We start from the raw sequence: 15,004 nt of genomic DNA, 5'->3' as shown, positions 1-15,004 counted from the left end.
CAATAAGAGAGGGACAACAGAGGCTGGCATTGCCAACGCTGCACACATCCCATGAAAAATGCCGCACTGCACACTTCCTCTACTACCATACCAGGTACATCACGTGCAAATTCATTTATGCGAATTAAGCACATAGGAACATTAAAAAATAGAAGCAGGTTAGATGCTGATGTCTTGTGTGCTGCACCATTCTGCAAGATCATGGTGGTCAATCTTCCTAAAATCCACCCTGATGCACAATCCCCATATCCACCGAATCTTCTCGTAACCAAGCATTTACCAACCTCTGTCTTGGATTACGCAATGACTGAGCTTCCACAATCCTCTGGGATAAAGAATGCCAAGGATACACAACCTTCTGAGTGATGAAATGTTGCATCATCACAGCCCTAAGGGCCCAATCCCTATTTTATTCATTTCATAAGATGAAGGCATCACTGGTTATGCCAACATTTATTGCCTGTTCTTATTTGCCCAGAAGACAGTTAAGGGTCAACTATGTTGTTGTGGAGTCACATGTAGACCTGACCAGGTGAGGACATCATATTTCTTTCCCTCATGAGCCAGAGGGGTTTTTCATGACAATTTACAATGGCTTTAGGGATTCCATTAAGCTAGTTTTTATTCCAGAGTCCCATGTCCGCAGAACATTCACCTGGATTTTCATATTACCCACACTGTGACATTACCACTTCACCACTGCTCCCAATTTCAGATTATTCTGAGGCAAGACTATACTGCCCAGGGAAGCAACCTCTTAGCATCGACCCTTTCCAAGAACTTCTTATGTTCCAATGAGATCACATTTCATTCCTCTAAACTCAAGAGAATAGCATCCCTTCTGTTTGTCCTCTCTCTCTGTGAATGAACATTGCAACTCCCTGCACAAGGATTTCTAGATCCATCACAGAGCTAGGGTGAGGGGGGGGGCGGGGGGCGGTGGCGGGAGGTGAACGTTGGTCTTCAGAGGGAGAACAGATTTTGAAGCTAAATTTCTATTTTTTTTAAACCAAGTTCTTAAAGGTAATAAGGAATGAAAGGTGAACTCAGATTGGCATGAAGCAAGTAATGAAAACATATATAGCACATGTTAAGCAGATTGGGGTCAATGATGGAGTAGGTGGGATTGTGGAATAATCAGATCCGACATGATCTTATTGATCAGCTGTGCAGATTCAATTCTGAGTGGCTTATTCCTGCTCCTCATTGGTCTGTCTGTATGTATGTTCACACGCAAATCCTCGAGGTTTCAACTCCAAGAGTGTATCTGAATTTCCTGAACCTCTGACCAATTTGCATATTATTAGTGGCCTGTGATTTAAGGTTTTCTACAAGGCGGCTCTTTCAACATATGCCACAAAAGCATCACGTTCTTAATAGATAGATGTCTTGAAGTTTACTTACAGCACTATTTGTTATCAAGACTAGGATACCACAGGCTTACACACATAGTCTGGGCTCTGTGCTTACTTACTGGTGTTACCATACAATGCACTTCACTGGCTGATGACACTGACTCCATTGCGAAGAGACTGTGCCTGAAGTCAAGTGGGTTCTTTTGTACAGGCACAGCATATGCTGTCATGTTGTGGAGCTGTTTGAAAAGTACAGACCTGACTATCTCATAATACAGGGTCTAGATTAGAGTGGTGCTGGAAAAGCACAGCAGGTCAGGCAGCATCCGAGGAGCAGGAAAATCGACGTTTCGGGCAAAAGCCCTTCATCAGGAATGGAGGCAGGGAGCCTCCAGGGTGGAGAGATAAATGGGAGGGGGTGGGGCTGGGGGGAAAGTTGCAAAGAGTACAATAGATGAATAGGGATGGGGATGAAGGTGATAGGTCAGAGAGGAGGGTGGGGGAAAGTAGCAAAGAGTACAATGGGTGGATGGGGTGGGAATGAAGGTGATAGGTCAGAGGGGAGGGTGGAGCAGGTAGATGGGAAGGAAGATTGGCAGGTAGGTCATGAGGATGGTGCTGAACTGGAAGGTTGGAACTGGGCTGGGGAGAGGGGTAATGAGGAAACTGGCTCATAATACAACACAGTATTATCTTTGCAGCGACCTCCTAACCAATATGAATGTGAGTTTTACTATATCTGCAGGGCAATACAACTATTCTGTTTTGGAGGATGCCACAATTGGAAGTGCAGTAAATCGAGTGAAAGCCAAGGACCTGGATGAAGGAGAGAATGCAAAAATATTGTACACCATTGTCAGTCGCAACAGTATGTTTGACATTAAAACAGACCCACATACACAAGAGGGAGTTATAACAGTAAAGAAGGTAAGTTGATACTCACTGTATTTTCTTTCATTCTTTCATTGTTTGTGGGCCTCACTGGCAAGGACAGCATTTGTTGGCCAACTCCTTAAAAGGTGGGAGTGAGCTGCTGTCTGGAAACGCTGCAGTCCACAATGCCCTTAGGGAGGGAATTCCAGGATTTGGACCCAGTGACACTGAAGGAACGGCGATATATTTCCAAGTCAGGATGCAGATTGGCTTGGAGGAGAACTTGAAAGGGATGCCATTCCCTTGTATCTGCTGCCGTTCCCTCTAGCCTCTAGAGAGGCCATACTTAGGAGGTGCTGGTGAAGGTGATGGCATGATAATTTCACTGGATAAGTGATCCAGAAGCCCCAGCTAATAGTTCTGGGAATGTAGGTTCAAGCTCCAAGTGGGTAATTGGTGAAATTTAAATTCAATTAATTAGTTTTAAAAGTAAATTGGGAATCGAAAGCTTGTCACAGTAACGATAACCGTGAAACTATCACCACTTGCTATAAAAGGTTGACACACACACAACTGATCCCACCCTCTAATTCAGACATGAACACGGTCCCAGACTGAATATACATATCATATCACAAGCAAAGGCTGCAGTGCATACAGAAGTCTCGCAATATTGAAATGGGAGGGGAAGGACATGGGGGAGACGGGCTGAGCATGTGGGAGCAGGAGGGGGGTGGGGACATGGGAAAGGAATGTGGGGACAGAGGAGGGGCAGTGTGTGTAGACATGGGTAGGAGATGGTGTGAGCATGTGGGAGCAGGAGGCGGTGAGGATATGGGAGAGGGGAGTGAGGAAAGTAGATATTGTGGTGGGGGTCAGTGAGGATTCAGGATTTTGAGTTCTCCCTTGTCCTTTGAGTTTGTTTCTACTAATTACCAAGTCAACGCCACAGCTTGCACTGTTTTTGCCATCTGCTTTCTATTTAAACAGAGCCTGGACTTTGAGAAGCAGCGACAGCACCAGATTGAAGTGGAAGCAGAAAACCCCACATTAGTGAAGGGGCTGAAGTACAAGACTAAGACAGTTGTTGTTATTGATGTGCTCGATGTGGATGAGCCTCCGGTATTCAGCCGAGGTCACTACACCTTCACTGTCAGTGAGAACCAGCCCATTGACACCTCGATCGGGAGGGTTTCAGCTAAGGACCCAGACCGGGCCAAAAACAGCATTTGGTAAGGAATCCTCTTGGATCAATTATCTTGGATAAACACCCGGAATTTCACTCAATGGAGACGAGAGCAATGTATCAGATATTGCAATTTCCTCAAACTCTTGCACACCATTTTTAACCAAAGAATCATCCAATTCCCTCTTAAATGCTTCAATTGAACCTGGCTCCACCACATTTCCAGGTGGTACCTTCCAGACCCTAACTGCTCACTTAGTGAAAATGTTTTTGTCTAAAATCACCCTTGGTTTATAAACCCCTTGAACCTCAAGATCAGATTCCAGTCTGTAACTCACTCCTGCCTTTATGTTATTCCATGTATAAACCACCCTGGGCCCCTCAATTCAATTCCATCTGGTGCTCTTGATGCTTTGGATTGTTATTTGATGCATTTAATCTCAAAAGCATGAAATAATTTAGCATAGTTAAATGAATATTTTGAGTTCAGCGTTGTAATGTTATGTTGTTTGGAAATGCATTCTGTGCCTCCAGGTACTCATTAATAGATGGGAAAGAATTTTTTACCATCAGACCAGATGATGGAGTGATTAAAACCGGTGTGGAGCTGGATCGAGAAGATATTGCCTGGCACAACATCACAGTGGCAGCCCATGAAGTTGGCAAAAACAGTAAGTCTCCATTCCTGCCTGCAGAGACCTTCATTTCAGACTGGGTCATCACCACTACTTAAGGGGTGGCATGGTGGCTCAGTGGTTAGCACTGCTACCTCACAGCACCAGGCACCTGGGTTCAATTCCACCCTTGGGTGTCTTGCATCGGTTTCCTTCAGGTACTCCGGTTTCCTCTCTCAGTCCAAAGATGTAAATTGCCCCGTGGTGTCCAAGGATGTGCAGGCTGAGTGAATTAGCCATGGGAAATCCAGGATAACAGGGATGGGATGCTCTTCAGAGGGTCAGTGATGGACTGAATGGCCTGCTTCCACACTGGAGGGATTCAATTAACTGTTCCAGTGGTCTTCTAGTCAGCATCCTTCCATGAACCATCTGGAATTATCCAAAGCTCTCCAGTTCATGTATAACCTGCCCCTACTTATGCATCACATTGACACACAGTCTGATGAGTTCCAATTGCAAAACCCTTGTTCTTCTCTTCAAAATATCTCCAGAACCCTGCCCTTCCCTCAGCCATAATCTCCACGAGCTCTATAACTATCTGAGACTGCTGCACTCCTCCAAGTCCAAGCTGTAGAGTATTTCAAATTTCCACCACTAGCAGCCCTTGCTTCAGTTTCTCTGAAGCTGAGCACCTCATTTCCTTCCCTATACCTCTCCACATTGCTAATCACTTAAATTACTGTTTGCTTTATAGATTCCACATCCTACACTCACGTGACAATTAAAGTGTTGGATAAAAATGATAATGCTCCAACTTTGGCTGAAAGCTACAATCCCCATGTCTGTGAAGATGATGCAGTTGGAACGGTGAGTGGAGACTGGCCAAAAATCTATATTAACATGCAATATATTAACATGTATAACACTGCCATGTGACACTGAATAATAATATATATTAACACAGCATGTGATACTGAATATGGTGTCAACCCACACGATACTGGGCATCACAACATCTATAGTATGCATTAATACGTCATATGGTAATGGATATAATGTTGTGTACAGTATGTATTAAGTTACCATCTGTAACTGGATATAACATTGTGTATTGTATGTATTAATGTATTACGTGATACTGGTTATCACACTGTCTATATTATATAATAGCACAACATGTGATTCAGGAATAATATTGTTTATATGAACACACTATGTGATACTGTATTATTATTTGGATTGACTCTAGGTTATCCAAATGATCTCTGCTGTTGATCTCGATGAAATTACTCCAGCTGTCAGATTTCATTTCAGGATAGCGGAGAAGGACAGCAACTTCTCAGTCAAGGACAATGGCAGTAAGTGAAAACATCAGGATAATATAACAGGGAGAAAGGACCCGAAATGATGCTGTGCAATACTAGTCAATGAGTGATGAATAAACACAGCCAAATTCAGCTGTCTGATTTTAATAGACATTTTCACAATAGACGAACCTTTGTTGAAGTGAAATAGAAACTTCATATAATGATATACAACACAAATAAAGCCCACTGGTGATATGTGGAGACCAACTTGCAGGAAGGTTACAAGTTAGTCATGAGGTGGAGGAGTTGGTGTTGGACTGGGGTGGACAAAGTTAAAAATCACACGACACCAGCTTATGGTCCAACAGGTTTATTTGGAAGCACTAGCTTTCGGAGTGCTGCTCCTTCATCAGGTAGTTGTGGAGAATAAGATTGCAAGATGCTCCGAAAGCTAATGTTTCCAAATGAACCTCTAAACTCGTCCTCTTCATATACCCATCCAGAAGCCTTCTAAATGCTGTAATGGTACCCAGCTCTACCACTTCCTCTGGCAGCTCATTCCATACACGCACCACCCGCTGCATGAAAAAGTTGCCTCTTAGGTCCCTTTTATATCTTGCACCTCTCACTCTAAACCTATGCCGTCTAGTTCTGGGCTGCCCCATCCCAGGGAAAAAGACCTTGTCTATTTATCCTATCCATGCCCCTCATGATTTTATAAACCTCTATAAGGTCACCCCTCAGCCTCCGATGCTCCAGCCTATTCAGCCTCTCTCTGTAGATCAAATCATCCAACGATGGCAACATCCTTGCAAATCTTTTCTGAACACTTGGAAGTTTCACAACATCCTTCTGATAGGAAGGAGACCAGAATTGCACACAATATTCCAAAAGTGGCCCTCTACTCAATACTCTGACCGATACAGGAAAGCATACCAAACGCCTTCTTCACTATCCTATCTACCTGCGACTCTACTTTCAAGGAGCTATGAACATGCACTCCATGATCTCATTGTTCAGCAATACACTCCAATCCCATCATACATCCCTCATCCCTGGTTCCATACTTATAAATCCATTCAGCACCTTTTGTACAATGAAGCCTTCCTTTATGAGAGAACGGTGATGTCAATGGCACAGGATAACGGAGAGCAACCAAAGCCTATCCTCTCTCTCTTAGCTTTACAATTTCTCTCTTCATTCTCTCCCCTAGATAACACTGCCAACATCACCGTCAAACAGGCAGGCTTCGATCAGAACGAGGCCAGAAAGTTCTCATTGCTGATAAACATCTCCGACAACGGGAGTCCATCCCTGAGGAGCACTGAGAAACTGGAGATCAATGTGTGCACCTGTGACAGAGACAGGAAGCCGATACACTGCCGGCACTTTGCTCCGCTCACCTCAGGAGTCACCGTCACCGTCCTGCTGATTGTCTTCCTCTGCATCATCGTTGCTATTGGTGAGTCAATTGCAGAGGGTACAGCAAAGAAAGTAAAATACTTTTCTTGAGGCTGTTGTAATGTAGCAAACACAACAATCCAGTTGCACACAGCAGCCCTGCCACAAATAGCAATGTGATAATAAATGACCGAATAATCTGTTCTTTAGTCTTGACAGTTGAGGGGCAAATATTGTCTCGGACAATAAACAAACACTACTGGCCTTTTTACATCCACAGAAGACAGTCGGTGCCACAGTTTAATGTTTCTTATGAAAGGTAGCACTTCTGGCAGTGCAGCATTCCCTCTGTTCCATACTGGACTACTAGCCTGGATTGTTGCAGGGTTTGGAATCCCGCCATCAAATCAACTGAGGTCCTGAAGCTCACACTGCATCCAGACCCACAGAAGGGCCAGTTTGCCTTTGCTGTGCTCTTCCAGCACCACTAATCCAGAATCTGGTTTCCAGCATCTGCAGTCATTGTTTTTGCCTTTCTGTACACGTCTACTATATATTATTCATCCCATACGAACTGGTAGTCAGAGGCTCTGGTAACGTGGGTTCAAATCTCACCCTATCAGATTGTGACGTTAAATTTAAATAATTGAACATTGTTTTTCTTTTCCCTTTATATTGTCCTGCATTGTATTCTGACTTGCTCACAAATTGACTTACTAACAGACTCAGAGTGGAACATTTTACAAACCAGGGAGTGCATGTACTGGATTGGCATAAGATTTTCCTGCTCCTCGGATGCTGCCTGACCTGCTGTGCTTTTCCAGCACCGCTCTAATCTTGATTCTGATCTCCAGCATCTGCAGTCCTCACTTTCGCCTGGATTGGCATAAAGCCTGTCAGATTTACTAACCTCCTAATGTCCATGAACTGAGTGGCTTGTTCTACTGCTTCCCATCAAAATGGGTTTGGAGTCACATGAGTTAACACACATAAGGACAGCATATTTCTGTTCCTAAAGGATCAAGTTTTTTTTTAATTTCAATTTGATGAAAGGTTAATGTTAGAACTAGTGAGGATAACACAAAGAGTCTGCAGCGAGATACCGACAAGTTAGGCAAAACTTGACAAATGGAATACAATGTGGGAAAATTGTGCACTTTGGTGGGAAGAATAGAGGAGCTGAATATTATTTAAAAGAACAAAGACTGCAGATTGCCTATTGCTACCCAGCCTGCACACTATGGCCAATCCACCTAACCTGCACATCGTTTGTTATGGACTGGGCCAGACACCCTCAAAATATTTTAAGAAGGTAGCCTAGAATCTAATGTTTTCTTAATTTAAAGGCAGATGTGAAGTGAATATTCCAGGTGTGATGCAGCTTGTCAAACCACTCGGATTTAAGCAAAACAGAATTTATTTAAACACTACAGTTGAAACACGAGCAAAAGAAAACAGAATTTAGAATAACATAATTATTTGAAAATCCATCCAACTCACCACAGCAATTTAATAAGCAGCTGTTGCAAATTCCCGCAACATTCCACAAACACACCCCTTGGCAAAAGGAAAATTCAAACTCAGATTTTTATAGGCAGGAGAGATTTCAGAGAGAAAAGCCAGTCAGGAGTCATCTGCTGAAGCTTGAAACCTTTCTCTGGACTGCAGCAGCTTCTCATTGTTACAGCTAAAAGAAATTAGAAAAAACCTGAACTGGGAGAACTAGCTACTCCCCTGTTAAACTAGGCTCTTTCCAGACATTTCAGCACCTCTGCCTTTATGACCTTGCTTTTTAAAAAAAAGCCCAAGGTCCATATAACATTGTCACAGTTTGGGCGAGGGAAGGAAACCGAATCACTTAGTGGAAACACTGAGAGAGGGAGCTGGGAGCAGCTGTAATGTGAGCCTTGGAGCAGCACATGGCATGAGAGTTCCAGAGTACAGCTATGATCATATTGAATGGTGGTGCAGGCTCGAAGGGCAAAATTGCCTACTCCTGCACCTATTGTCTATAGTAGGCTGGGGACACAGCCCTGGAGCAGGATGAGGATACAGACTCGGAGCGGGATGGGGACTCAGCCCTGGAGTGGGATGGGGATATAGCCCTGGAGTGGGATGGGGATATAGCCCTGGAGTGGGATGGGGATATAGCCCTGGTGCGGGATGGGGACACAGCCCCGGAGCAGGTTGGGGATACAGTCCCAGAGCAAGATAGGGATACAGCCTCAGAGCGGGATGGGGATACAGCCCTGGAGCGGGATGGGAATACAGCCCCGGAGCGGGATGGGAATACAGCCCTGGTGCGGGATGGGGGATACAGCCCCGGAGTGGGATGGGAATACAGCCCTGGTGTGGGATGGGGATACAGCCCCAGAGCGGGATGGGAATACAGCCCCGGAGCGGGATGGGAATACAGCCCTGGTGTGGGATGGGGATACAGCCCCGGAGCGGGATGGGAATACAGCCCCGGGGCGGGATGGGAATACAGCCCTGGTGTGGGATGGGAATACAGCCCTGGAGCGGGATGGGAATACAGCCCTGGTGTGGGATGGGGATACAGCCCCGGAGCGGGATGGGAATACAGCCCCGGAGTGGGATAGGAATACAGCCCCGGAGCAGGATGGGAATACAGCCCTGGTGTGGGATGGGGATACAGCCCCGGAGCAGGATGGGAATACAGCCCCGGAGCGGGATGGGAATACAGCCCTGGTGTGGGATGGGGATACAGCCCCGGAGCGGGATGGGAATACAGCCCCGGAGCGGGATGGGAATACAGCCCTGGTGTGGGATGGGGATACAGCCCTGGAGTGGGATGGGAATACAGCCCCGAAGTGGGATGGGGATACAGCCCCAGAGGAGCACACAGACAGCGTGTCCCAAGTGGTGACCTGGAGCAGGGAGGCAGTCCTGGCACTTATCTTGGAGCAGCTGAGTGCCAACTTGGAGGGGTCTGGGGTTTGAAGCAGAGTGAGGATAGCTGTTGGATTTGACCCTGGCGCGGGGTGGTCAGGCCATGTGTTGCGGCTCTGTGCTGAGCTGCTGCACGGTAATGTCTATTTGGAATTTCCCACCTTACTGTAATGTCGACCCTTTAATGCTTTCCTTTTTTTTAAACTTGTTTTCAACTCTGTAAGTAATGCAACTACTTTTATTCCACCATTGTCTCCGAGAATTGCACCGAGGTAATTATACCTATGACGTCTCCGTAAGAAGGCAGATATTGTAAAGCTCTTCACTGTACTCTGACAATAGAGAACATGAGACAACAAAAGATTATTGTATTGTCTATTGATTTGAATTCAAATTCTCCAGCCTCAAGATGGGATTGAGATCTTCGGAACTCTGATGAGTATTTGTCCAGGCCTTTGAAATATCCTCTCCAGTGTCATCACCATTACGTTACCATTCTCAGTCTGTCAATACCTACCAAGTCCTGTTTGGTAATGCTTGTTGGCTTCTATTCCCAACTTTCCTGACTTTTGGGATAACTCTAGGTATAAATAACCCAAGGCTGTTCTAATAGCAGTGTATATTATATCTGTATTGTAAATGGCCAATGTTCTTTCTCAAAGACTGCATGTCAAAAATGCTGCAAAAATAGTAAGCCCTCACAAGTTTACCCTTACGTTGCAGATATCAATCTGCTTCATGTGGATTTGTGTAAGGTTCTCACCAAAACTGGTGATCAGCCTGCTCCATCTCAATCTCCAGTCACTGACCAGATGACCTGTCCTGAGCTAACTATGGCCCTGAGTCGGGCTTTCTCAAACCTTTATTCCTTACAGACAGATTGTGTGGTCAACTCTGACACTGTCAAGTCTCCAGCAATTTGATGAGTTTGATCACTGGCAAACCTGGAGAAAGTGAGGACTGCAGATGCTCCTGATGAAGGGCTTATGCTCGAAACATCGACTCTCCTGCTGCTCAGATGCTGCCTGACCTGCTGTGTTTTTCCAGCACTACACTCACTGGCAAATCTGTCCTAAACCACGGCCAGGTCGATCATTGACTCATTTGGACTAGCTCTAGCACTTGGTTTTATCAAACTTTGGCCTCAATCTTAGCTTGCTCAGCACTTGCCACCTATACATCATCCAATTGACTGTGAGATACTTACAGAGCACCAAACTGTGGTTAAAGCACTCTTTGCTTAATGATAAATGGTCAACGGCTGATGTCCTAATCTATTTTAAACTAAGGCTCCAGCCTTTTGGAGTTGCTGTGTGGAGTTATTGTTAAGTTATAACATGTAATCCAAATGTACATTCTTTAACTGACAGACACACATTAAAACCAGTGAACTTTCTAATCACCAGCTCATCATCTAACCTCTAACTTTGCATCAGAGCAAGCTTCATTTTTTTTTGCTCATTCTGGCTAACCTAGCAATTCCCAAGTTATTAAATCCCAAGGTTACTAAATGTGCCAGTTAAATGCAAGTGATTGTTATTGTGGTTGTGGTTCACTAGAAGCAGAAATGGAACACGCTGTAGATAGAGGGTTAATGTGAACAGGGAATCCTCTCAGATTCACAATGGGTCCCAGACTGCCCCAACTGTGACATTGGACCCAAACTCATAAAGGGGCAACACCACCCAACTACATACATAACAGTTGGAGTATACTTCCTCCTCTAGTTGTTCTTTTAGAAATGAATGACTGATTTTGTTCTTCCTTTCCCCTCAGTGTTGGCAGTGCTGATTGTCCACCACAAGATACGGAAGAAGAATGCCTTTGTGGGGTTGGTGAAGCCTCCAGGTGAAATCCGGGAGCAGTTGGTGAGGTATGACGAAGAAGGGGGTGGGGAAATGGACACCAACTCCTTCGACATCACGGTACTGAACTCTCTCCGCGTAAACGGCCCACGGCCAGCGAAGGCCGTGAACTGCAGCCCTGTTTACGCCCCAGTCAGAAAGCCCAACAACGACATGGGCTCAGTGGTCAAGATGAAGAAGGATGAAGCAGACGGTGACAGAGATGGCCTGCCCTACGACACCCTCCATGTCTACGGTTACGAGGGTGCTGACTCAGTCGCTGACTCACTGAGCTCCCTTGATATCTCCTCCATCGACTCCGAACAGGATTACGATTTCCTCACTGACTGGGGACCCCGGTTTCAAATGTTGGCCGAACTTTATGGATCAGATCCGGACAGGGCGATAGGAGACTATTGAAGCGAGAGACAGAGATGTGATTCGTGTTTTTATTTGGGTAAGGAGGTTTACCAAATGGGGTGAGGAAAGGAAGCGATAAAATGAAAGTGGATCATTAGTTTGTATATCACAAGAGTATCAGAACAAGAGGAGGTCATTTTGCCCTTGTTGTATGTTCTACAATTCAACTAGATCATGTACATTTTTTTAAATTAACCTGTTAAGACCATAAGGTGTGGGAGCAGAACCAGGCCATTCAGCCCATCGAGTCTCCTCTGCCATTCAATGAGATCATAAATGATCTGATAATCCTCAGTTCCACTTTCCTACATTTTCCCCATATCCCTCGATTCCCTTCCTGAATAAAAACCTGTCTCTCTCAGCCTTGAATATTCTCAACAACCCAGCCTCAACAGTCCTGTACAGTAAAGAATTCCACAGATTCACTCCTCTTTGAGACACAAAATTCCTCCTCAGCTATCTTTTCCTACTCAGCTGGACCCTTCGCTCTGAGGTGGTGCCCTGTGGTCCTTGATTCTCCCACCAGGAGACACAACTTTGCCACATCGGGGGATGTTATTACACACCTCTGGAGCTGGAGGGACTTGGAGCCAAGCCTCCAGGCTCAGAAGCAGGGACATTGCCAGTGCACGGCAAGAGTCCTGTGGTTGACCTGTATCATAATTCTATCTACCTTCCTTATTTCATAACTATGACTGACAAAACGCTTTGCTTTCATTCATGGTATATGAGTGTCACTACCTAAACCAGTATGCATTACCCAGAGGACAGTTAAAAGTCAACCATGTTGCTGGAGTCACGTGTAGGCCAGACCAGGTAAGGATGGCAGTTTCCTTCCCTAAAGGGCATTAGTGACCCAGATGGGCTTTTCCAACAACCAACAACTGTTCCATGCCATCATTAGATTCTTCATTTCCGATTTTTATTGAATTCAAATTCCACCACCTCCACAGCAGGGATTTGTCCAACAATAATATCACGAAGCCATCGTCTGCTCAGCACTGCATTGTAACACACATTAATAAGAACTAAATTAATAACTACTCTAAAAGTGAGAGACAATCACTGAGTAAACTATCAAATTCATTGACGGTGCTTGCATTACAATAACGGCGTGTTAGGTTGCCAACAGAGGAGCAGGACAATGACAATGAACTGTGGATAGTTAATGGAGGGGAGCTGAGATGGTGGATGGAGTGATGGTGAGGGTTGTCTTTCTTTGATCTGACTCTCAGATTCAGACGGTCATCCTGAGATGAGTCACCAGCCAGGAGTCAGTCAGAGCTTTCTTCACTGACGCATTGATGCACAGTAATACCAGACTGTATCGAACTTACAGCATTAAAATAGACCATTCAGCCCATCCTTTCTGTTCCACTTGAGCTTCCTCCACTTCATCCAAATTCTCTTTCCTCATACTCTCGCTCACCTTCATTTCTAGTCAATAAAGTGTGGCACTGGAAAAGCACAGCAGGTCAGGCACCATCCGAGGAGCAAGAGAGTCAATGTTTCAGGCATAATCCTTCATCAGAAAGTTTTAATACATCAATTCCCTCGCTCCTCAGATGCTGCCTGACCTGTTGTGCTTTCTCCAGCTCCACACTATATCGACTCTGACTTCTCCAGCATCTGCAATCCTCACCATCCCATCATGTCTGTACTACTCACCTCAACCTCACCCTGTCATAATGTGATCTGGATTCTCAGAGCAAGGGAGTTTCTAAAGATTTCTAAATGACTATCTTATATTTATGGCCTTGAATGTTCACTGCCAAATTGATGAAACATTGCAACGCTGTAAAAAAGAAGCAGAGAAGATAAGCTTTAATAAAACTTCTGTAATAGGGGCTTACAGTCTGGAGTTTTCTCAATTTGCTTTAACTGCCCACCAATCAGGACCTGCCTGTATGGGAAAATGCATTGGGAATTCTCATTCTGTAACCATGGAAACATTCAGGCCTATCTAGTTTGGAATATATCAAAATTAATTTTGTTCAAAGCCTATAGGTGTTTAGTTGCATTTTAAATGTCTTAACTTTTTTGATTGATTTAACACAGCATGTAAAGGGTTTTATCATAACCTTTTTTTAAAACTTTTTAAACGTAACTTTGAAAAGTCTTGAAGCAATCAGCAATAGGTATTTCACGTGTGGCCTTCCTATGAGGAATGTGTGTTTGTAATAATTTTGTAAATACTTTGTAGGCAGTGGGTAATAGTTACTCGGTGGTTGGTGTAACTGTTGTAATGAACACCCTGTTGTTACAAAGTTCGTTGTTTTTACATTGTCTTTTGATGTTTGGAAAAAATTTGTTAATAAACGGTTTGTAACATTTGTGAATAACTTGTTCAATAACACCAGTTGATAACAATAATGGGACATGATCCACCGCACTCTGAGCAAGTGAACTTTACAAATTCAAGACGTTTTGAGAAAGTAATTTATCTTCTGTTCCAAATAAGCTAATCCTTGTCCTAATACTATGATCTTTCATTCTAGATCACCCCACATGTAATAACATACTCTCTACATCTAAATAAAAAAACGGAAAGCACTGTAGATGCTGGAAATCGGAAACAAAAACAGAGATTGACGGAAAATCTCAGCAGGTCTGGCAGCACTTTTGGAAAGAAGTCAAAGTTAATGTTTAGGATCCAATGACCCGTCTTCAGAACTGATGGTACCAAGGAAAAAGTTGTTTTTTTTGCAGATGATAGAGTGGGGGGAGGGGGTGAGCAGTAAATGATAGGTGGAGATACAGCCCAAAGGAGAGAGAAGGACAGACAATGGAGTGGATAACAATCAGCCTGGGAGAATGAATTTCAGCCACAATATTGAATTCTTTTTCCATCACCTTCGCCTCCATGCCCAGTTCTTTGGACAAGAGCCCTCTCCCCATTCACCCAGCTCCAACACTCTCCATCCACCTGGGACTCCTCCCATTTACCTGCACTCGATCTGTTCATTGCGAAATGTCAACATGACATCGATCACCTTAATTTCCCTGGCCCCCTTCACCCATTCTAACCTATCTCCCCATGAACTGACTGCACTCTGTGCTCTCAGGTCCAAACCTGACTTTGTCATTAAGC

The 15,004-nt window shown here is 44.5% G+C and overlaps 1 protein-coding gene across 2 annotated transcripts in view; it reads left to right on the top strand.

Moving 5' to 3' along the window:
- Positions 1-14,255, top strand: part of LOC140496281 (cadherin-5-like) — a 55,059-nt gene extending 40,804 nt beyond the window's left edge. For both annotated transcript variants that reach the window (XM_072595833.1, XM_072595834.1), the window contains 7 exons: positions 2,101-2,282; positions 3,219-3,460; positions 3,949-4,085; positions 4,786-4,898; positions 5,281-5,389; positions 6,552-6,800; positions 11,426-14,255. In XM_072595833.1, the coding sequence (XP_072451934.1) occupies positions 2,101-2,282; positions 3,219-3,460; positions 3,949-4,085; positions 4,786-4,898; positions 5,281-5,389; positions 6,552-6,800; positions 11,426-11,913 (1,520 nt within the window). In that variant the 3' untranslated portion in view covers positions 11,914-14,255. The remainder of the gene's footprint in view (positions 1-2,100; positions 2,283-3,218; positions 3,461-3,948; positions 4,086-4,785; positions 4,899-5,280; positions 5,390-6,551; positions 6,801-11,425) is intronic.
- The last annotated feature ends 749 nt before the right edge of the window (positions 14,256-15,004 follow it).

This window comes from Chiloscyllium punctatum, chromosome 26 (assembly GCF_047496795.1).
Source record: "Chiloscyllium punctatum isolate Juve2018m chromosome 26, sChiPun1.3, whole genome shotgun sequence".
NCBI lineage: Eukaryota > Metazoa > Chordata > Chondrichthyes > Orectolobiformes > Hemiscylliidae > Chiloscyllium > Chiloscyllium punctatum.
Note: the sequence above shows the minus strand (reverse complement) of the source record. Positions and strands in the feature narration are given on the sequence as shown.